Source organism: Trichomonas vaginalis, chromosome V (assembly GCF_026262505.1).
Source record: "Trichomonas vaginalis G3 chromosome V, whole genome shotgun sequence".
Taxonomy (NCBI): Eukaryota; Parabasalia; order Trichomonadida; family Trichomonadidae; genus Trichomonas; species Trichomonas vaginalis.
The window spans coordinates 33,622,222-33,645,528 of NC_067207.1; the positions used below are offsets into that span (position 1 = coordinate 33,622,222).

Here is a 23,307-nt window from a genome sequence, read left to right on the forward strand (position 1 = left end):
CGATGAAATCATGACAAAACATGTACGCTCATTACGATGAAGAAATCATGACAAAACATGTACGATGAAGAAGTTTCGACACATTCATTTATGCTCATGTTTGACAAAGTCATTTACGATGAAATCATGATAAAGTCATTTACGATGAGGTCATAACAAAACATTTATGTTATACAGTAATGTTAGTCATGAATGTTTGTCCTACGTGTTGGCGTTAGTGTTGAAAAATAATGTTTGTCCTACATGAAGCCGTACAAGCGTTTGAATTTGTTTATGCATAAAATTACACTCTTGTTTTCTGTATCTATCATAGAAACATAAGCAGCACCTGTTTTTGTAAAGTTTATATGAAGTTTTCGATAGTTAGGACCTGTATAGTAATAGAATGCGTCCTCATTCTCAACATAGTAGTAGAACTCAAACGAATGCTTACCATAATCTGTTATTTCAACAGCTTCGTCAGATATTTCATCAACGAACTCATAAACTATATCGCCATACTTGCTTTTATTTCTATTGTTTTCAGATTTAGAACACCAACGAAGGTTTGAGATTCTGTTGTCGTCTCTTTGATGGTTTATATGGTCCACACACGGTAAATTGTTCGGATTGGAAATAAAATGAGTAGCTATGAGAACATGTTTTTGGTACTTTTTGAGGTTTAATGTTACACAAATATAACCTGTTCCTCTGTTATATTCATGTATAATTCTCTTGGTTTCTTTCTTCCTTATTTCAAAAGGCTCAGAACAGTGAATTTCATACTCTTCATCTTGTAAACATTCTTTCCATACATCTTGACCAACAAGTTCAGCGTACATCTGTCTTTACATACAAAATAAAAAATAAATAAAAATAAAACTAACGTTATTTTTAAATTTTGTGAAAACTCAACGGTTTGACACCTGCCATACGTCATTTTACTCAGTAATGAGGATGAAGAGCTTTATTCGTAAGTTGAAGTTCTGAGGTCATGGGCTTCGCCCTTGCCGCTAGCGGCTTATTTTTGTCAGCAATGAGGTCATTCGTGATAAAAATAAAGCTAGCGTAGATTTTACAATACTGCGATGGTAGAGTTTAAGAGTTGTGCTTCAATGTAGAGACAGTCCTTCCCATCTGGAGGCAAGAACACTGGACATTTATGGTCATGAGTGGAGAACATGTCTATCCAAAACTCACGATTGAAGCCAGTTAATTTATAGTATTTAGGGTTAGGAAGTGGTGAAGTTCTTGTATGACCAATGAACTCATTTTCAACGCCTTTGGCTATATTAGAGTAAAGTATTGCTTGCTTTCTATCCCAAATGCCAGGTGTTACAATCTTTGAAAATTCATTTTTCCTCGGAAGCATTGCATCATAATTGAAAACATTCTTAAAATCATCACTTGGTTCAGAGATTTGAAACCTTATACGTAATGGATTTTTTTTCTCTTTAGCGACTTCATTGAATGGTGAGAATACAATGAATTGACAGTCATGAGTTCCATCTTCATTTTCATTAAATTCATAATGAAAGTCTATAAGTTGTGGCTGACTACCTTCTTCTTTCAGTTGTGCAAGAAACTCACGTAAAGGCTGTAAAGTTTGTACTTCAATGTTGAACTTTTTCTCGAACATCTCATTAAATGAAATCATACATTGCAACAATGTTGTATCGTCTTTAAAGTATTTGTATATGTGAATGTTTTGGGCGCTTAAAGACTGTTCGTCATTTTCTATCTCGACTTGAAGTATAAAGTCAACCTTTCTGAAAGCACGTGTTATATACATAGATGTTATGCCAATGTACTTCTCTTCATTTATGTTCACAATCCAGTCTGTTGGAAACTTAAACGTTACTCTGTTCCCCTTTATTTTGACGTCAGGGTTTTCACTACTGAACGCAACAGATAAAGGTATTTGTCTATACATTTAATTCGGATAAAAATAAACCATTTACTCTTTCTTTGCTTCAGCTTCCTTTGCTTTTTGTTCTTCCTTTGCTTTTGCTTCTTCTCTAGCTTTTTTCGCCAGCAAACGTGGGTTCTTCTGTCTTCCAGCAGCTAATGCAGCTAGTTGTTTTTCACTAAGTTTTCTCTTTGGTCTCTCTGGCTTTTGTTCTGGTTTTTGTTCCTTCAGTTCGGATAAAATTTGCTCGCGAATTTCTTTCTTCAATGCTTCAACATCTATGACCCCTTGGGTCTTGTCCGTAGGATTTGACTGAGTCATTTGACTGTAGATAAAAAACTAAATTAAAACTTTAACCGATGTAAAATGAGCTTGTCAAAATCAGAACGAGAGTCTATTATATTAAATGACGCCAGAGGAATACAACATCCTTTCTATTATGTAAGTCAGAGTAAAGATGGTAAAATATATGTAAGAAAAAGAAAGGTACCATTAGCGAATGCAGAGAGCGACAACATTAAGGTGCATAGCACCGAGGGTGAAGCCCATATAAAACCTTCTATTCAAACTGAAAAGTCAATAGAACCAGAAGAAAAGAAGCCAGATGTTCTTTCAATAACGAACCAAGAGCTTATTGCAAAGTTCGTGAATTTCATTGAAAAACAAACCGAGTCAAAGAACCCTGACCCACCAGTGAAAGAAGTTGAGACAAAAGAGAATGTACAGTTCATTGAAAATGTCAAGAAACAACTTCCACCACGAATACCAAGAAGAAGAGTGAGAATAATGAAGTAAATAGATATTTTTATCTGAAGTAAATACATGCAGAACGAACAGTTAAACGAATTTACTCCAGCAGAGCATATTCATCAGATTCGCTCATATTTCGATATCATAGACAATGCAGTTCAAATTGGTGACACTAATAGAAAATATTCTGACGCAAAGATTCCATCACAACCTGGAACTGCTAAAGATAACACATGGGTAACATTCAATCTCTCACCTCCTGGTGAAAATATGTTGGACCTTTACAATACATTCATTACGTATAAAATGGAAGGTCAATTTATTGTAGATAAAGAAATTGGTTCAGGTTCCAATAAAACAAACCCACCAGGATTTTGGATTGGTTTCGATGACGCTTTCTATGCAGTTGCTGGATATCAAATCCTTGCAAATGGTCGTATCGTATATTCTCAAGACAACGCAAGAGAAGAAGCATATATAACTTCAAACTCACAAACTACCGAACAAATAAAGAAAGTAGATGTTTTCTCAAAGACTCGACATGAAGATGTATGGAGTCATTCGGGAACATGCAGAACAGGACAAATTGTTAGTGGTCCAATTACAGCAGGAAAATCATTTGATTTTAAGCTTCGTTTAAGAATTCCTGTTAGAAGATTCCTTCCATTAGAAGCTATTCGATTTATTCCAGCTTTTGCAGGAAACATTCAGCTTAAAGTAAAGTTCAGTAGCGACGCCTTACAATGCACATCTATATCTGTAAATGATATCATTGCTTTCAATCCAACTCTTAAAGTTGCATTTGCTTCAGATTCAAATCCACCGACAAATAAATTTGTTCCATGGAATGAACCATTCACTATGATAACGAAGGCAGTAGAAGCTAGTGGAACAGTTACTATTACAACTGTAAACCAGCAACTATTTCGAACAAAGATGGATTTTAATGAATGTTTCATTCATCCAAAGTCATTCTCTTTAGACCCTAACATTTATACAGAACTTGTAGAACATTATACAAACGAGGCTTTATGTTTTCCTGTTAAAGTTATGGATTGGATTCCTATGGACGGTTCATTCTCAAAGAATACAGATAGTTCAAGTGCAACATTTACAGCAGCTTATACGCCTATTAATGTTAAAAGTATTTGGGCACTATTTAGAAAGAAAGACAACTATTATGTTAATTTTGAGAACCCTAAGTTTAAATATCTTCAGCTTTCCATGGGAGCTTATGGAAATATGCCTGCAGAACCTGAAAAATCATATGGACCTGTATTTTATGAAATGGTTGCGAACGCCTGCAATACAAACAATGATATGATAGGATTTAATGAAGATGTTATGAGGTCATTGGTGGATGATGGTAGTGTGGAACATAAATGGGATAGCTATGACAACACACATTTCTTATGTGGTTTTCCAACAGAAGTGGACTTTTGCTTCCAGCAAGGTCAAACATCTACTGCTCCAATAACATACAAATTGTCTGTTAAAGGACCTATTGAACTAGCAACTGAAAACGTACCAAAGCCACTTATTGGATTTATGAGGGATTGTTGCTTTGCAATACAAGTAAGACAGTCAATACCAATAATAAGATTGACGACTATAACTTAGCAACTGACGACAGTGAGGAATAAAGGATGAACGTTTATTTTTAAAGCTTATAAATGAGTTCTTCATCAAGCTCTCGTGAACCTTCACCATCTATTAAGAACAAACTTTACCAAACGATTATGGAGCACCTATTGAATATTTCTTACGAGCTGCACAATGGCAAAGAGCAGTCTCACCAAGGTTAGGTGTTCCACCAGCTCCTGTCAAAAATAGCATTTGGTCAAGTCCTTATATAAAATATGGTCTCCCACTAGGTTTGCTAGCTACAGCAGGAGCAGTAATGATGTTGAAAAGAAATAAAGCAAATGTTATAAATAATACTGAAGTAGCTGAATTTGAAACAAACTCCGACACCATCGCCAAAACCAACGCCTTCACAAGCAAAACCTTCAATGACTCCTGAACCTATGAAAGTACAAACTCCTGTTCAAAAGTCAACTCCTAAAACCGACTCCAACATTTAAACCAGAACCTACGCCTCAAATAAATCGTAAAACTCCTGCGTTTCCTTACTGAAAAAAAATAAGTTAGTTTTATTTTATTTGAACATTTTATTTAGAGTAAAATGACGACTAAAGTCACTGAAGCAATGAAACAAAATTTTTGGTAGAATACATTAAATCAGGAGCGGTTCCAGAAGGTTTTTACGTTCATACTATGAAGGATGGTAGAGTTCAGTTTAGAAAGATAAAGCAACCATTAGATAGAGAAGGTATATTAAGGAAGATTAAACTTCATGAGGACAACATTGCTGAACTTAGGAAGAAGTTAGAAGAGTTGGAGAAAGGAAGAGAGTTATAAAGCAATGAATTCAAGTGGGTGAAAAAGAGGTGAAAAAAGAGGTGAGATTTCACCACTTCACCTAAATTTATTTTTGCGCTATGTTTTCATACGTGTGAGGGTGGTGATATCATTTTTATTTTTTTTTTTTTTATTATTTTATTTTATTTTTTATTTTATTTGGATATAAATGACGAAAACTATTGAGATAACAAACTACAACGGTCATGAGTTCAAGAATTTGTTCTTCGTTCCTCGTGAAAATACATTCTATCAGATACGAGGGAGAAAGGGTAAAGTTAGTTTGAGCGTTTATGAAGGAATGAAGAATGGAAAGTTTATACAAGCATACGATACAAACGGTAAACGTGTTTCATTAGCTTTGTCAAAACTTACTAACATTTATTTTGACAGTGACTTTGACTCTGACGATTGGAGCGACAGCAGCGATACTGAAGAATATGAACTATTGTGTGAAGCACAGCAATGGGAAGAGTTGCAATACTTTTGTAAGTGAGAACGTTTATTTTTACAGTAGTGAGTTCGTTAGTGAAAACGTTTATTTTTTCATTAGTGAGGTGAAGTGGTTGGCGGTTTTATAAATATTTAAGGTTAAGTTAGTGTTGTCGTTTGTGTTGTAAAATATACGTTAACGGTTTCATAAAGTGTCAAATTCACATATCAGGGGTAAGGTGGCGCGCAGTGCCTCCGTACACTTGATATGTATACTAACTATGATCACTATGATATACTATAGTGTATTTTGTGTGACAGTCTGAGAGAACAAAAATGACAACTTTCTGCGAAAATAAATATTCATCATTGTTGTTATTATTAAAAACTTTTTCTTGTTCATAAAAAATAAATGATCGAACACGAAACTGGGTCATTGTTACATCAGGTAACTCCGGAATTATCATATAACAAGAATTATCTGTGAGGTGATCATCAATAATGTTCCTTTGGGATCCATTATAAAAATTTAATTCATAAAACACAATATTTTGATCTAATGATATTCCAGATTGGGTTGGTAATGAAACAACTGACCAATTAACTTCAACATTTTGATTAATAAAACCTTTTCTTGGTACATTAATATTCGAAGGTTTTTCTGGAGGAACAACATTATTCATGTTAATTGTCCCGACAACATTATATAAAATTACAGTTTTGTCGTGACTGTTAGTATAAACAACTGTGCTATTAAAAGGGTCGGGATAAAGTCCATCGCAAATACTTGCCCCTGATGATATTTGTCTATCAAGAGTAAAAGTTAATGGTAAATTTGGGGATGTCGTTTTAAGAATTCTAACATCAGGTCGATAACTATCAGCTATTCCTACATACATATATCCATCACAATCAACAAAAAAATTAGAACTAAACATATCTCCTGCAAAATTAGTTCCGCCTGATATTCCATACGTTCCTTTTGAAGAAGGATTTAATGGATCAATGAAATATACTATTGTTGCATCCGATTCTTTGTATAATATCAATTTTCTTTTATAATCAAATCCAAGTTGACAAAATTCGCCATCTACAGAAATTGGAAGTTTTGCTATCTTTGTTAATGTTGCAGATGGAATTCCGGTGTTCGGATCAGTTGGAAGGGAATATAAATTGTCATTATTATCAAATAAATATAATTTATTATCAAACCAAACCATTCCCGGCATAATATTATCCTGAACATTTATGGAAATAGATACTTGTCCTTTCTTGACAAGATCATGTTTAGTTGCATATTCAAGTACATCTGGATTTTGCATAATATAAATTAAATGCTTTCCCACAGCAATTTGATCCGAACCTGAGAAAGCTGTCGGATTCGATGAAATAAGTGATCCAAAAGCTGTAATTGGCATTTCCTAAGAAAATTATATATATTTAACTAGGTAAGATAGTTGATTTGAATCGATTAATAATTTTTTTTAATTTCAATTCGAAACAATTTAATCGATAATATCATTTTAATCTAACAAACTTTCTTCACTATTTCACGCATCATGATTTTGATTTAATTCAAACAATTTCAATGGTTGCCTATAATATACTCCATCAAATTGACCATGGAAAATTGTCACATTTTATAAATCATTAGATTTGTTAATATAGGTATTTCTCGCCAAAGATGCTCATATGCACCTTCTAATAATAATAACGCAGAGCTCTTGTAACTGCATAATTATTAGATAAAACAATCCTAAAAATATTAGCATTTCATTTTAATTTCAAACAATATTTTATTCATGAATAAAAAATATATAATATTTTGATAGAATTATTTCTTATTCTCTTCTTCAGAAACTGTATCTTCTGAAAGTTCGACTGATTCATCAAAATCTGTAAAAGATTCATCAGTATTAGCAATACTTGAATTTTCATCAAAGCTTGAATTACTTGGAATTTCATCTGATTTTTCTCTTTCATAATCATCAGAGTTTTCATCACAATCGGAATCACTTGGAATCTCTTGAGATTGTTCTTTGTTTTTCATCGGTGTATTTTCTGTACTTTCATCAAAATTAGAATCACTTTCTATTTCATCCAAAACTTTGTCTTCATTTGATTGATTGTTTTTGTCTTCATTTGATTGAATGTTTTTGTCTTCATTTGATTCTTTATTTTGATTTTCTTTTACTTCATGTTTGTTGTTGTTTTGGAATAGTGTTTGTTGGATGTTTTGTTCGTGTTCTTCGCGGAATTTGATACCATCATTGATTGCTTTGATGATGGCTTCGCTTAAACTTGGTTGTCTTGGTTCTTCGACTTTGTTTGTATCTTCAACAACAGAATTAACTGCATCTTCAATTACTTTGTTGACATTTTTCGCCAAATAATCTCTTGAATTCAACTGAGTTTGGTTTATTTCTTGAATAGTTTCATCAACTGTTTTAGAAAGATTTGTCTGAGAAAATTCTCTTGAAAAAGTTTCTTGTTCATTGTCTTCTTCAATTTCATTTACAATATCATTAATTTCATTTTTAATTTGTCTTTCTGTGAATTCTTTAGAAAAGTTTTCTTGTTCTAGTAATTCTTCATTTGTTTCTTTTGATTCTTTAAGAACTAAATTAATTATTTGGTTGAAATTCGTTTGTGTAAATTCTTTGGAAAACTTTTCTTGTTCTAATTCATTTTGATTTTCTTCTTTTGTTTCTTTTAGAACAGAACTAATCAAAGATTTCTTTTCTTTCTCAACAAAATCTTTTGCGAACTTTTCTTGTTCTTTTTCATCTTCTTTTTCTTCATTGTTTTGAATTTCTTTTTGTTCTTCTTGTTTGATTAATTCTTCTTTTTCTTCATTTTGTTCTTTATGTTAATGATCCATTTGAGATGATTTTTGTTTTTCTTCTGATGATGGAATTTCTTCATTGTTTCCTATGTTTTGTTGAATTTCCTTTGGTTCTTCTTGTTCATTTTCTTGTTCTTTCTTTTCGTTGTTTGGTTGGATTTTTTGTTGTTTATTTTCTTGAGATTCTGTTTGTTTTTCTTCAGATGACTTATGATCATTTTCTTCATTATTTTGTTTAATTTGCTTTTCTTGAAGTTCTTTTTCTTGTTTTGATTGAGATTTTTCTTCAATTTTTTGTTTTGTTTCTTGTTTAGGAGTGAAATCTCTTGTTGTTTGTTGTTCAGAAGGTTTCAAAAATGATGATAAATTAGAAATTGGTTTTTTGTTTTCTTGTTTTTCTCTTGGTGAAAATGAAGATCGAATCATTCCAAATAATCCTCCAACTTGTTCTTCTTCTTTTTTATTTTGTTTTTGTTCTTCTTTCTCTTTCTTTCCATTAATCATTGATTTGGCCAATCCAAATAAACCTCCTGTTTCTGGTTCTTTTTCTTCAACTTTTTTAATTTTTACTTCTTTTGGAATTTCTGGTTTTTGTTGAGAATTTTCTTTGTTTTCTGTTATTATTTGGTGAAGAATTTCATTAATTATTGGTTTTGTGTTTGTTTCTAAATAATTTTTAGAAAATTTAGTTTGTTCATCATCTTCTTTGTTGTTTTCTTTGATTAATTTCGTGATTTCCTGAATGATTTCTTTAGAATTATTCATAACAAAATCATTTGCAAATTTAGTTTGTTCATCATCTTCTTTGTTACTTTGTTTTGATGAAACTAAAACATCATTAATTGTTTGTTTCATTTCTCTTTCACAAAACTCTTTAGGAAACTCATTTTCTTCTGTATAACTTAAGAATTCTTTATAACTTTCATTTATTTCCTTATTTTGATTGTCTTTGTTTTCTTCTTCAATTTCACTTTCAAATTCTTTATCACTTTCTATTTCTTTTTCTTCTTCTTGACTCAAAGTTGCTTTCAACATGTTTGCAATGTTTGTACTGATTGTTTCATTATTGTTTTCTTCTTTTTCACTTTCAAAGTCATCTGTTGGACTACTGAAGTCATCATCATCTTTTTCTTCTTCTTCTTTCATTTCGTTGTTTGGTTTAAATTCTTGAATATGTTCTTTTTGATTTTGATTAAATTCTCTTTCTTTGTTTTGTTTTGTTTGTGGAAGAAGTGATGATGATAAAATGTTTAATGCTTTTTCTTTGTTTTCTTCTTCAGAAGATTTTTCTTGTTCATTATTTTGATTAAATTCTCTTTCTTTGGTTTCATTTGATAATGAATCAGAAAGAGGTTTCAACAAGTTCTGTTTGTCTTTTGAAATAAGTGATTGTGACAACAAATTTGTTTCTACTTCTTGTGATGAAATTTTTTTTTCTTTAGATAACATATTTGATAAATCATTTGCAATATTTTGTTTTTCTTCATCAATTTCTTTCTTAATTTCATTGTCATCTTTAGACAAAACAGAAGAAATATCACTTTTATCTTCATTTATATCTTTTTCTTCTTCTTTCGATAAAACATTTGAAACATCTTTAATTGTTTCATCAACTTTGTTTTCATCTTTAGATAAAACAGAAGAATTTTCATCTAAAACAGATGATTTTTGGTTGTTTTCTTCTTCATTTTTAGATGAATCATCTTTGTTTTCTTCTTTTTCTTGAGATAAAACATTAGAAATGTTGTTAATTGTTTCGTTAACTTTGTTTTCTGTTTTTTCATCATCTTCTTTGTTTTGATTTTCTTCTTCATTATCATTAGATGAAATTGAAGAATTTTCATCATTTTTATCTAAAACAGAAGTATCTTCTTTTTCTTTTTCCAAAATATTTGACAAATTTTCTTCAATATTTTGTTTCTTTTCTTCAAATTCTTTCTTAATTTCATTTTCTTCTTCTTTTTGGAAACTATCATCATGTTTATCTTCATCTGAAAATTCTTCTTTTTCTTCATCTTCTTTTTGTGAATTTTCATCTTGTTTTTGTAAAATATTTGACAAATTTTCTTGGATTTCTTTCTTTATTTGAATTTCTTCTTCTTTTTCTGGATTTTCTTCTTCAGGTTTTTGTGAATTTTCATTTTGTTTTTCTTCTTCTTTTTCTAAAACAGAAGAATTTTCATTATCTTTCTCTTTCTCCAAAATATTTGTCAATTTTTCTTCAATATTCTGTTTCTTTTCTTCAATTTCTTTCTTTATTTCATTTTCTTCCAAATTCTGTGAATTTTCATCTTTATCTTTTTGTGAATTTTCTTCAAATTTTTCTTCGTCTTTTTGTAAATTTTCATTTTGTTTTTCTTCTTGTTTTTCTAAAACAGATGAATTTTCATCATTTTGTTTTTCTTCATTTTTATTTTGTGAATTTTCTTCTTCTTTTTCTTCCAAATGCTGCAAATTTTCATCATTTTGTTTTTCTTCTTTATTTTCTTCTTTTTGTAAAATATTTGACAAATTTTGTTGAATTTCTTTTTTAATTTCAATTTCTTTTTGAGGATTTTCATTTTTAGCTTGATTTTGTTTGTTTTCATCGAGAGAAGGAGATTCAGTGTTGTAAGAGTTTTCATCATTTGGAAGTAAGTTGGAATCAGCCAAGTGGTTGATTCCTTTTCCTCTGTTTGCAATTGCTTCAGGAATTTTATTAATTTTCTCATTGAAATATCTGTGCAAACTCAACATTGGTTTCTTTGCATTTATTTCTTCATTTTCACTTTCATCAACATCGAAATGAACTTCTTTTGTATCATTTTCATTTGAAACAAATTCACAATCACTTCCACACATCGCAATCATTGACATGTTTGAGTCACATCCTGATTTCATGTCTTCATCACTCGTCATCTTCACACTCGACCATTCTTTCTGTATCCTGTTGAATTTGTTCAATGAATTCATGTCTAATTTCGTCTTTTTGATTTTTGGCAAATTTGACTTTTTGTTTTCTTTCTTAAGCGAAAACATTTTGTGTGATAAGTCAACATTAGGACCCCATATGTTCTTGTTCAATTCCCCTGTTTGTAAATTAGGTTTCGGTTTGGTCGTGTCACGTTTTGTGACAAAAACGGTTTGTTCTCTCAAAGATTGAATAGGAGCGATTAAATTCGGCAATAAAGGGTCAATTTGGACCTTTTCTTCTGTTGATTTCAAGTCACTGTAAGCTCCATTGAATCTTTGTATTCCTGTTTCTTCTTCTTGACTTCTTTCTCTTGAAGTTTTTTTCAAAGTTTTTTCTCTGTTTTTGTTTTGATTCAATTTTTGTTGTTTTTCTTTTTCTTTCTTCATTTGTGTCTCGTATGTTTCTCTTAGACTCTTTCTGTTCTCAAGGAAAACGATTTCTTCTTTGTTTTGTTTGTGAATTAACTGTTTTTTCATGTTAATGTAGTCATAGTTCATTTGGTTTTGTGCTCTGATGACTTCTTGTTGTTCCATGTATTCGATTTCTTTCGATTTTTGTTTGGCCGTCGTATATTGTTTTGTTAAAATTAATTGTTGGTAAATATACTTCTGTTGGAGCAGTTCTGGTGAACATTTCCTGTATTTTGAGGGCATCTCTTCAGACCAGATACGTTCAAAATCACTATTTTCTTTCTCATGCTTTTGTTTTAAGACTTGATAATATTTATTTGTTTCTTCATCGAATTTCTTAAGTGTATCATCGAAATTTGGTGTGTTTTGCTTATTTGTATCATCCTCGAAATCATCTTGGAATGAATCTTTTGATCTTGCGGAATTTAATATTTTTCTTTTTTGATTTTCTGTTTTTGCTTTAGATTTTAGTAATGCTGCTTTTTCTGCACTATCTAAATCTTTATTTCGAGCACATGTTTGTGAGTATTGATTTAAATAAAGAGGTAAAATATCTAAAGTTTCGTTGTCAATTTTGTCGTAATTTTCACCTGACTCTAGTATATCTTGTGCTTCAATACAGTGTTTATCCGTTAATAATGAGATGTTTTTCGTATCAGATCTGACGGATCTTGAAGAATTTTGGTTAAGCAATGTTTTCGGAGGGATAACTCGCTGTGTTGGTTTAGTTTCCTTTCTAGAAGAATGTTGCGTATCTTGTGATTGCTTAACAGGATAAGCCCATGGTTTAATCAATGAGCTTTTCCTCATTCTTTAGAAAACGTGCACAAAATTTTGTAAAGATTTCAAAATCTACTGACTTGGTTTTATAATTTTGGTAAAAAAGATAACATAAATATCGTGTTGTGATCTGTTTTCATTGCAAATTTAAGTGAATTTGATAGAATTCAAGAAATATATTTTAGAATCTGACAGCAAAGATACCATAATTATACCATCTTCTGTACTTACCCAATAAAATATTATAACCCTAAGCAATAGCGGTTAAATTAATCATGAAGATGAATTCGCAGAAATTTCGATCAATATCAAGGGAGTGACAGCATGATTACAAGAAATATGTATGTTTGATTCACATTAGGATATATTTAAAAGATATTATTAGAAAAAGTAATTTTTTATCTCGCTATTTTCATAAGATTGAGCAAAACTTTTATGTACTTGAACTTTTTTCGTTTAGTGATAATATCCGATGAACAACAATTGCATGGTTTAAAACGAGTAAAACCAATTTGAAATTCATCAGTAGAAGAAGACTGTGTGTTTAAATTAGGGTAAGATCCTTTGATTTCAATTGAGCTATGAACTATGTTTATTGAATAACCCTCATCAATCTCAAATGTATTTGGGGCGTTATTATCTTTAAAAATAGAATCCTCTATTAATAAATCATTGTTTTTTGTAGATATTAAGATATCTCCCAATGTATTATTCAATATATTAGTCTTGTTCACCGAAAATTCTTGATTTCCGTCAAAAGATATGCAATAATAACTGGTTGCTTTGTTGTTAAATAATGTTGTGTATGAACTATACCCTGGAGCGTTTGTTTGAAGGACGCAGAAACCGCAATTCTGTTGAGTTTTAGAATTTGAAGCATTTGCATTTTTTATTAAAACTTCGCCATTACTAAAATATAGTGTCGAAAGACCTGAAGTTAATGTTGCTTATGAACTTAAAAAAGAAGAAAGATAAAAATAATTTTTGTATTGAGTTGTGCTTGATTGTGTTTTTGTATATGAATGGTGTCCATGGCTCATTGTACTACAATTGTATGCGCAAATTTTATTCTGAATGACATTCAAATTAGCTTTAATATATATGTTTGCACCATTACCCATACTTCCGTCTGAATTTCTAGAATTTTGCTTATTAGAATGGAGTAATGATGATTCGATAAGAATTTTAATTGATGTTTCTTCATTATTATAGAAATCGATTAATCTTGAATTTTCTACTGATGTAACTTCACAAATGTAATAGTTATGATAGTCAGCGAAGTTTCCTGTTGAATAACTATCATTTGTTCCTTCATTAATTAACATTCTAATCTCAAAATGATGTAATAATGATGGAGATAGAGCAGAGATGCATTGATAAACAGTCATGTTCTTAGTTCCGATTTGACGTTTATAACTGGGAAGGATCACTTGATCCGATTTTCAAACATTACCACTTTTTCAATGGATCGTGTTTATAAGGTTAGTATTTCCTACCATAAAACAGTTATATTTATTGAAATTATTGATTCCTTTGCAATGTGATTACATTTTATCAAAAGGTTAAAATTTGTCCTTGACATCGACTGTAGCTCATCTTTTTTAAGTGAAAATTTACCAATTTACTGTGTTATAAAGGTAAGAAAAGCAAAAAAACTCTGATTTTGGGAAGATATATTGTACAATTTATGAGAAATCAAAAGAATATCAAAAATATTTTGATTGTTGAATGCTACATTGTTTTTACTTAGCTTGGTTGTTTAAATCATTGGTATGAAAAGAAAAAGTTTTAACATTTTTGATAAATTTACTTAAAACAAACAAAAAAATAATTAAAAAGTTATTATTTCCTTACAACAGAATTAGATCTGTTGTATTTTCTTGGTTGAGGTGTCTTTGGTGTCAAATGGACACCAGTTACCTGTAATCCGCTTGTCATTGAGTTCCTGTCGTAAATAGAAGCAGCGCTAGTCTTGTGTGGAATGTCCTTTTTCAGAGCATTTCTCAATACTTTGGTCGGAGCATGAGAAACTTCATCTTCAGAAGAAATTTTCGGAGTTTTTACTGTTTTTGCAGTTTTTCCTGAAATATTTTCATAATATTTAAGAACATAATCTTGTTGATCGCCAATTATACTTCCTGGCCGACATAATCTTATCCAGCCAATAGCTTCGTGTCCTGTAAATCCGAAATCTTTAATCATATAACATGCGGCCAAAGTTCCTGTTCTTCCAAGGCCAGCTTTGCAATGTAGAGCAACTATATCAGATCCTTCAATGATTTTTAGCCATTGCGTTAAGATTTCTGGAGGAGGAGTTGATCCATCAAGGAAATACAATTCTGTATGTTCGAAACTGGCTCGTTTGAATATCTCTTCATCGTAGAACTTCTGGCATAAACGGACAACTCTTGTAATCTTCTTTTCTGCGAAAACAGGTACTAAATCTTGAGGAGTTGCGACTCTCCAGCCTCCTCGTATACAATTGGTAGCGTATGGTGATGCAAATGCTAATAGTTTGTTTGGAATAAGCCAATTCATGTCGCCGTTCTCTACTTGTTCGTATTTTTTCCAATCTTGGGCATCAAAGTTGTCTGGATTGTACCAACCTATTTGCATGGCATGGTATAATCCTTTTATACATGATCCTACTGTTAAACTGTACTTGGATGGCAAGGATGAAGCATCTCGATACGGTTTTAGTGTTGGAAGAATAGTAGATAATGGTTTAAGAGCTTCCTCTGGAGTTAAATGTTGTTCTATAAGTAAATAGCTCGCTAATAATAAACTTGCGTTTGCAATTGTATGTTGATTTAAGTTTGTAAAGAATTGTACTTTTTCTGCATGCTCGTTTAATATCTTATTTGTTAGTAATCTGAATTTGTGAATTTGAAGTAAAGATAAAGGTCCAAAATCTGAAAAAAAAGGATAGTATTGATATTCTTCATCAGTATCGATCGAATAGCTAAACATTGTTGGTTTAGATCGCTGTGTTATTCGGGTAATGGTGAAATATAGTCTGTCTGGAATTATAGGTAAACAATTTACGGATTGCATCATAAAAAAATGATAAAAATGTAAAGTTCTAGGGAAGATGCAATATGCTTAACTTTCTAAGATAATGTTTTGTTTACTTAAAATGTACCTTATAAAATGAAAAATCAGAATTGAGCAATAATATTTCGAAGACCTAGAACAATTAGATAGTCCATGATTAATAATGACCTTTATAGCGGATTGAAATACTACACAGTAATCTACATTTTGAATAATTTCGCAATGTTAATATTCCTTCAAAGCCCTTGGGAAACCTGTCCACTAACGCTATCTGGTTTTCATTTTTATAGCAGAATTTGAACAAAAAGCATGCATATTTATGTTTTGATTTGTATTAAAAATTAATCTATCTTCAGAGCTTTTTTGTTGAAAATTTCATCAACATGTGATGGCTGCATCTCTTTAGTATGAATTAAAAAAGAAATATATACTTTTTATATTAAAAATGGAGATGGGGGGAATCGAACCCCCGGCCTCAACTATGCTAAAGTCGCACTCTACCACTGAGCCACACCCCCTTTACATTTATTCAATTATTTAAAATTATATAATGAATATATAAGTATTGTATCAAGTTTAGAAATAGTGATTTGACATCTCCTTTGAACAAATTCTTTAGATAATGAATATCATTAATCAAAAATAGATTCAATCAAATAATTGAAGAATATTTATAACTATATCTTATAAGTGGGTTATACTTTCCCCACTTGTAACTATAAGATCGAATTCCCTCTCTTCCAAAATGAAATTGTTGCCTTAGGTTTATGTAAATATTCGATTTTTTCTAGAGGATATGATTCAATTATTGCTGGGCCTTCATTTGGCTCGCTTTCGCCTTGATTTTCTGTAGTTTTTTCACTCAAAAAATCTGACAAATGTTTACCGTGGGGTAAAAGTGCCAAGGAATTTTGTCATTCCTTGGACCTTTTTGAATACCGTATCTAAATAATTTGACTCTTTCCATATATTGTATAAAACGTTTCCCTTATTCTTCAGGACTTTCTATCGTTCTCGAGAGTATTATTTTTTTACAATAATCAAATCAAAAAAAAATAAAAATGGAGATGGGGGGAATCGAACCCCCGGCCTCAACTATGCTAAAGTCGCACTCTACCACTGAGCCACACCCCCTTTACATTTATTCAATTATTTAAAATTATATAATGAATACAAATATTCAAAAATAGATTCAATCAAATGATTGAAGAATATTTAGAACTCAATCTTATACTTTTTCCCTTTACATTATAGGTTATATAGTATAGTTTTGCATAGTATTTAATTTGATCCATTCCAACAATGTTTCGATTATGACTTTAAGCTGATAAGAGTTCGCTATATTATGAAATTCTACTTATCTGTATATAAAGAATTTGTTCAAAGAAATAGAGAAACAAAAAGGAGATGTCATATCACTATTTCTAAACCGAATAACACAGCGATCTAAACCAACAATGTTTATACTTATATAACTTGATACAATACTTATATATTCATTATATAATTTTAAATAATTGAATAAATGTAAAGGGGGTGTGGCTCAGTGGTAGAGTGCGACTTTAGCATAGTTGAGGCCGGGGGTTCGATTCCCCCCATCTCCATTTTTATTTTTTTTTGATTTGATTATTGTAAAAAAATAATACTCTCGAGAACGATAGAAAGTCCTGAAGAATAAGGGAAACGTTTTATACAATATATGGAAAGAGTCAAATTACTGAAAGCAGATGAAGGACTTTAACAATTTGCTAATTAATATTGTACTTATGTATATATGAAGTGTATGTGATCTAATGCTAGCACAGTCAATGTTTACGACTCTGAACTGAAGTTTATATCTCAACATAATATAGATTTAATATTTTCAAAGAAAAAAATGATATATAACAATAAAAACAAACAAATTTATTTATAAATTATGTCATAAGCCTGTGCACTGGTTGGTAATGGTGGAAGCGGCTTTCCAAGAGCTGATTGAGAAGTATGAGCAGTATAAGACTTTAATTTCTTTGATCTTAAGTAGCTTTCAGGTTCTGTGTCTGGTTGTATCTGAACTGGCTGTTTTGTGTTAATGTGATTCAGTTTTTCCTTCATTTGATTTATTGAACTTTTCATTTTTTCAAGAATTCTATCAATTGTAGACAAATCAGCTTTCTTATCCATAAGAGTTGTTATTTCCTTCTTAAATTCATTAGTTTGAGATACTTCTGTCTCTAATCTTGAAACTAAATCTGAAAATTTTTGGTTCATTTCTATTTCAAAAGCAGCTCTGTCATCGGTTTCGACTTCTACCTCCTTCCCTATGTTCAGTGTTGGTATTGAAATCGTATGTTTCTCAGTTGGTTCAAGAGTTATGTCACTTGACTTTGCCAAAAATTTTGTTTGATCGTCAATAAGTTTTTGAAAGCCAGATCCGGCTCTTCCTAATGAATTTATGATGTCTGTGAAGCCCATTTTTGTTGTTGACTTATTTTTTGTCAGTTCTTCTGTTTCTACAAGGCGATCGTTAAGGTCATTGAGTGCTGTAGCTGTTGCTTTAAACGAAGCATTAGAAGTCTCCAAAAAAGCGTCAATTTTAGATTTTAATTTCAGAATATCGTGAATTGAGTTCTTTAAACAGCTTGGTATTTGTTCTTTCGTTAGGTTAAGATCGTTATTAAGTAAAGCAACCTCTTTCGATAAGTCTATTAAGCATCTATGAATTCCATTGAAAAATTTCGATTGATCGTCACAAGCGTTTTGAGTAGCAATGAAAGATTGGTTTAGTAAGTCAACACGTCGATCATTCCGTTGTATAGTGTGAATAATCATTGAAGCATCTAAAGGATCTTTTAATTCTAATTGTATTAAACTATCTGCTGCTATTTTACCTTGTATATCGATTATCTTTTCTCCTAAGTCTTTCATTTTATTGTCATTCAATGTTCTGTCGGCTGAAATTTGATTTAAAGCTTCTGTAATTTTTCCGTCGATTTGTTTGATGTCTGCTTCTGTCTTCTGTTTGATATTCTCAATGATGAGTTCTAAACCGTCAATACGTTTTATTAATGCATCTTCTGATTTATCTTCCAATTTTTTAAGTCTTTGTTCAATTGTAGTGAAATTATTTTGGTATTCATCTATTTTATCAAATATGTATCGCGAATTTTTTGATAAATCGTTAATTCTTTGACCTTGAATTCCTAAATTTTGTTCATTTGTAATAAATCTCTCAGTAAAAGTAGTTTCTAGTTTCTTTATTTCGACATTTGTTGCGTTATTTTTGGTTTCTATAGTTTCTGAAATGTATTTATTTAAATTCTCGATTGATTCTGAAATTTTTGAAGAAGATTTATCAATTAAATCACGAACAAAAGCTTCATTGAATGTAGATAGTGAATTGTTTATTTTTTCAATATCATGTATCTCAGCTTTTGTCTTAACGACATTTTCAAGATTGTTTATTTGCTGTTCTTGATGGGAAACCATATCAACAATTTGGTCAAGAATAGACTTTAGCTGGTCAGAATAAAGATTAACATTGATTATAGATTCATTTTGTTCTAGAAGACTGGAGATTTTATGAAGAGACATCAATACAAATTTTTGTCAAATAAAAATACGTTATTCATGAAAATTTATATTGATTGCAAATTAATAAGGCGAATAGATGTACCTATAACTATAGAATCATTTTTATAAAGTAAAAATGTTAGAATGATATTCTGACAAAATTTTATTTTATAAAATCATGAAAATTCATAATGTTTATGTATATTTTGAAACAAAAGCAAAAATATAATCCATACATAGATTTAAATTTTTTACATTTTATAATGAAATCAACAAAAATCACTTTTGCAGATTAATTTTTTATATATATTCGTAAAAATTTTTGATTATGATTTTTTTTAAATTGACGTTTTTATTAGTTTTTTAGATCCTTCTCATGTGTAAGATAATGATCAATTCAGTTTCCTTTACAAATATAAAAAGTTATTGTATCATTGATAAACAAATTTGACTCAACAACATAATTGATCTAAAAACAAACTATATAAACGAATTATTTAATTTTTATACAAGAATCTATATGTTTACTTTACTACATGGTTATAAATACATTCAAATAAGTACCTATTAATGGTAACAGTCGGAAATCATTCTTATAACAAACAGTGCAGGCATTATTCAATAGTGAAACTCGCATGTGATTTAATTCTGGAGTCGATTTAATAATTTTAGCACGAATTTCATTTGTTGTGACTTTTATGTTAACTTGATCTGTGTACGGAGATTGCAAAAAGCATTTATTAATTACTGTAAGCTTCTGGGAGAGTATTACAATGTTTCGCGGTTCTGTACAAATGCCAAAAATCTGAGCTCCAATATGGACAACTGAAGCAGGTAAAATTATGTCTGTTAAGGATATGCAATACCAAAAAGCTAGTCCTCCTAAATATTCAAATTTTGAATCTATTGGGAAAATTACACTTGTTAAATGAATGCATGATGCAAAAACACCACCATGACGAACAGTGCAATCTGCAATCTTGTTAAGAGATTTTGGGAAGTAAATTTTCTTCAGTGAACTACAAAGATCGAAAACACCTTGATCAATAAAAGTCAAATTTGGAGGAAATCTTACATCTTCGAGTATGTAACACTCTCGAAAGCACCATTGAGGCAAAATAGTTAATTGAGACAGTTGGAAAAATCAACGAATGTAAATAACGATTGACGAAATGCATTATTTTCTAGAATGGATAATGAACTATTGGATTCAAATATTAATCTTCCTCGTTGCTTGAAACTTGAATTAGAATTTACTTTTATAACATTGGATGGGATTAATATATCAACGTTAGTGGATGATGTAATTGCAATGATAGTAGTATTGCTTTCATTGAGATATTGGATACTCATTGAGTCATCGATGTATTCATAATGTATTCATAATTTTTGACATATTTTCAATTTTTGAGGTCATATTTGAATTTTAAACCACCAATTTAGATACTTCATATTTCATTGATTAAAAACAATTTAATATTCTAAGGTTTATTCAATTTTTTTCAATGCTTCCAAATTTTTTCACCTCAAGTAAAATTTCATGGTTTTAATTGCATACAACTCGAGTGATGAACTTAACGGTCTATTATCATACATTGGAACTTTAGGTAGTGACAAATCAGAATATCTTCAATATGAATCTGTCGAAGGCCAAGATCCAGAACAATTATTTTACTTTATCAGTGGCAATTCATATGCTACTACACGCGAATCCCTCCCAGAATATTATGTTGGACTTTATCTGAAAAAACATGTATTTGGTTTAAGCTCATTTACTATTAAGACAGCTTTTCACCCACAAAATTCAACAAATCATCCATTAACATGGAAAATTATTGGATCCATTGATGAAAAAAATTGGAATATTTTAGATTCACATATAAATGATTCAGTTCTTAATGTCCAATTTAGGTCAGTTCATTTTGAAGCTCAGGAATATGCTGTGAGACATATTAGATTTGTATCAGCTACATCTTTTTCACTAAGATCTTTAGAATTCTTCGGAAATTTGTATCCAAACAACATAATATTCCCTTTCTGTCAGATAAATAATATTTGTAACATGTTTTCAACATTTGGACACTTTATTGCTGTTTTCATATTAATGTAATTTCAGTAATCTTCCATTGTTATAAGAATAAACTATTTTCATTTTTATACTTATAGAATTATTCGTTATGATTTGATTGTATAGAAAGTTAATTGTTTATGAATCAAATATCATGAGCTCAGACCTAGGGTTATCAAAATTTTTAAAGAAGCTCTAGCTGAAAATATACAATTGGCATGAAAAATGAGTTCATCTTAATATTCATACAAATTTCATTCCGTGTAAACTTTATTTGAAAATCACCAGGATGATAAATCCTGGTGATGATACTTTATAAAACAATGCAGTTATACTCAGTAAATGATATCTTCCATTGCAAAAGAATACATTTTAAATGATATTGATAGTGAACATTATTCAATTAGATCCGAAATTGTTGACGAATTTCATAATCCCAAAAATCCATCAAATGCAGATCTCCATGCAAAAAATTGCATTATCAACGAGTTTTCGAGTAAAAATGACTTCATCATCAATGCCTATAACCCTAATCTTGAAACTTGCTCATTTTCATATGAAATTCAAATTAAAATTGACAATAACATATATAATACTTCTCATAATAATGCCATTCTTACAATATTTAACCAAACTTTTACGAAAGTTATTACAATTAACGACGAAAACGCATATTTTAAAGAAGAATTCGATATAATTTATATTAAAATGAACCAACAAAGCATTTTATCTCAACAATCAAAAAACTTTTCGCTGATTAATTCAATTCAAAATTATAAAAAAGATGAAAATATACAAGTAATCATTTCAAATCATAGTTTTCTACGAGTTAATGACATTGATGTTATTAAAATCGAAGGATTCATAAAAAATACACAAAATTTGGATCATTTGATTGAATTACATTTTTGGAGCGAATCAAACAATATAAATGAAAATGTTTTTAATTCTCAATATATTGCTATTAATCCTTCCAATGAATTTTCCCATTTTATTCAAATTGAACCAGAGTTTAGAGATCATTCATATTTTTTTTCAATGTTTAGATCATAAAAATAGAATTTATAGTAACAAGACACTTTCTTTATTCATTAATTCAAAAATATCTAATATAAACAGAGATTTACGTGGCCTTCCACCCCTCCCTAGTATTCGCTTAACATATGATCATAAAGTTCCACATGGCACTAAATATTTAAAAGTCAACGGAACTGTAACTGCATCAGGTTATGAAGGTCGAGAAATAATTTATTACCAGGAAAGACTTTCAGTAAGTGAAGAAATTGTCATTTATAATGAAACTTTTTCAGAAGTGGCAACATTTTCTTTTAATATCTCAATTGCTGAACACAATATTGGTAAATATACATTTGGTGTTATATGGAGCAATCAAGACGATTCAATTGGGCAGCTTTTTAGATTTGAGATTATCAGATCTGTTCGTATTCTTTCAAATTCTACTACTTCTAATATTTTTGTAAATGGAGATGATACAAAAATACCACTGAAAGTAACATTTAATTATACAGCAAATAAATCATTTTTATTTAATTATACAATTGGTTCATTACCATATCAATCATTAAATATTACATTATCAGAAGAAGTACAAGAAAAGAAATTATTAATTGATATTCCAGATCTTTCAAAAGGAACTCATTATCTCAAAATCAAAGATGATATTGATGAATATTCTCTTCCATTTATTATGATTGAAGGTTGTCCTCCAGAGATACAATACACAGAAACAACATCACAAGAAAATCCAAACAAACACATAAAAGGAATTAAAATAGGAAAAATTTATTTCAACTATTATTTTGTTTTATTTCAGACGATTTCAACTTTTGTAACAGATCTTTTAAATACCAATTGGATTCCATATTCAAATACAATAAATATCCAAGGTTTAACAGTTTCTGATTCCGAAGTTCATACATTATCCATTTTTCTTTCAGATGAATCAGGATTTAAATCAAATGTTATCAAATACTATTTTAGATATGTTCAAAATAAGCCTTTAATAAGTTCTCTCGCATTTCAAAAAACAACATACACGTATCAAATAGATAAAGAATAATTTCACTCTCTCAGAAGGAAATCACATAATTACATTTAGGGTAGTTGATTCATTCAATAAAAGTCTTCAATTAG

General features: G+C 30.2%; 8 protein-coding genes and 1 pseudogene across 9 annotated transcripts, besides 1 other annotated feature; 2 read left to right on the top strand and 7 right to left on the bottom strand.

Annotated features, from left to right (window-relative positions):
* Positions 1-5,772: part of a mobile genetic element that runs on past the window's edge.
* On the bottom strand, positions 240-821 carry TVAGG3_0451120 (HNH endonuclease family; the record flags this gene model as incomplete). The annotated part of the gene is made up of 1 exon (XM_051234633.1): positions 240-821. The coding sequence occupies one exon, from the start codon at positions 819-821 to the stop codon at positions 240-242; it is 582 nt and encodes a 193-aa protein (XP_051104363.1).
* TVAGG3_0451130 (uncharacterized protein) lies at positions 1,055-1,912 on the bottom strand (the record flags this gene model as incomplete). Its single annotated transcript, XM_001308587.2, has 1 exon — positions 1,055-1,912. The coding sequence occupies one exon, from the start codon at positions 1,910-1,912 to the stop codon at positions 1,055-1,057; it is 858 nt and encodes a 285-aa protein (XP_001308588.2).
* On the bottom strand, positions 1,937-2,209 carry TVAGG3_0451140 (uncharacterized protein; the record flags this gene model as incomplete). The annotated part of the gene is made up of 1 exon (XM_051234634.1): positions 1,937-2,209. One exon carries the CDS (start codon positions 2,207-2,209, stop codon positions 1,937-1,939), a length of 273 nt encoding a protein of 90 aa, XP_051104364.1.
* Positions 2,255-2,683, top strand: TVAGG3_0451150 (uncharacterized protein; the record flags this gene model as incomplete). The annotated part of the gene is made up of 1 exon (XM_051234635.1): positions 2,255-2,683. The coding sequence occupies one exon, from the start codon at positions 2,255-2,257 to the stop codon at positions 2,681-2,683; it is 429 nt and encodes a 142-aa protein (XP_051104365.1).
* Positions 4,312-4,746, top strand: TVAGG3_0451160 (annotated as a pseudogene). Its single transcript has one exon. A coding segment is annotated over exon 1 (435 nt).
* Positions 5,773-7,325: 1,553 nt separating the features above from the next.
* TVAGG3_0451170 (uncharacterized protein) lies at positions 7,326-8,222 on the bottom strand (the record flags this gene model as incomplete). The annotated part of the gene is made up of 1 exon (XM_001308591.2): positions 7,326-8,222. One exon carries the CDS (start codon positions 8,220-8,222, stop codon positions 7,326-7,328), a length of 897 nt encoding a protein of 298 aa, XP_001308592.2.
* A 138-nt stretch (positions 8,223-8,360) lies between these two features.
* TVAGG3_0451180 (uncharacterized protein) lies at positions 8,361-12,509 on the bottom strand (the record flags this gene model as incomplete). Its single annotated transcript, XM_001308592.1, has 1 exon — positions 8,361-12,509. The coding sequence occupies one exon, from the start codon at positions 12,507-12,509 to the stop codon at positions 8,361-8,363; it is 4,149 nt and encodes a 1,382-aa protein (XP_001308593.1).
* Positions 12,510-14,317: 1,808 nt separating this feature from the next.
* On the bottom strand, positions 14,318-15,624 carry TVAGG3_0451190 (protein tyrosine/serine/threonine phosphatase protein; the record flags this gene model as incomplete). The annotated part of the gene is made up of 1 exon (XM_001308593.1): positions 14,322-15,533. The coding sequence occupies one exon, from the start codon at positions 15,531-15,533 to the stop codon at positions 14,322-14,324; it is 1,212 nt and encodes a 403-aa protein (XP_001308594.1).
* A 1,608-nt stretch (positions 15,625-17,232) lies between these two features.
* On the bottom strand, positions 17,233-19,106 carry TVAGG3_0451200 (uncharacterized protein; the record flags this gene model as incomplete). The annotated part of the gene is made up of 1 exon (XM_001308594.1): positions 17,439-19,106. One exon carries the CDS (start codon positions 19,104-19,106, stop codon positions 17,439-17,441), a length of 1,668 nt encoding a protein of 555 aa, XP_001308595.1.
* Positions 19,107-23,307: the final 4,201 nt, after the last annotated feature.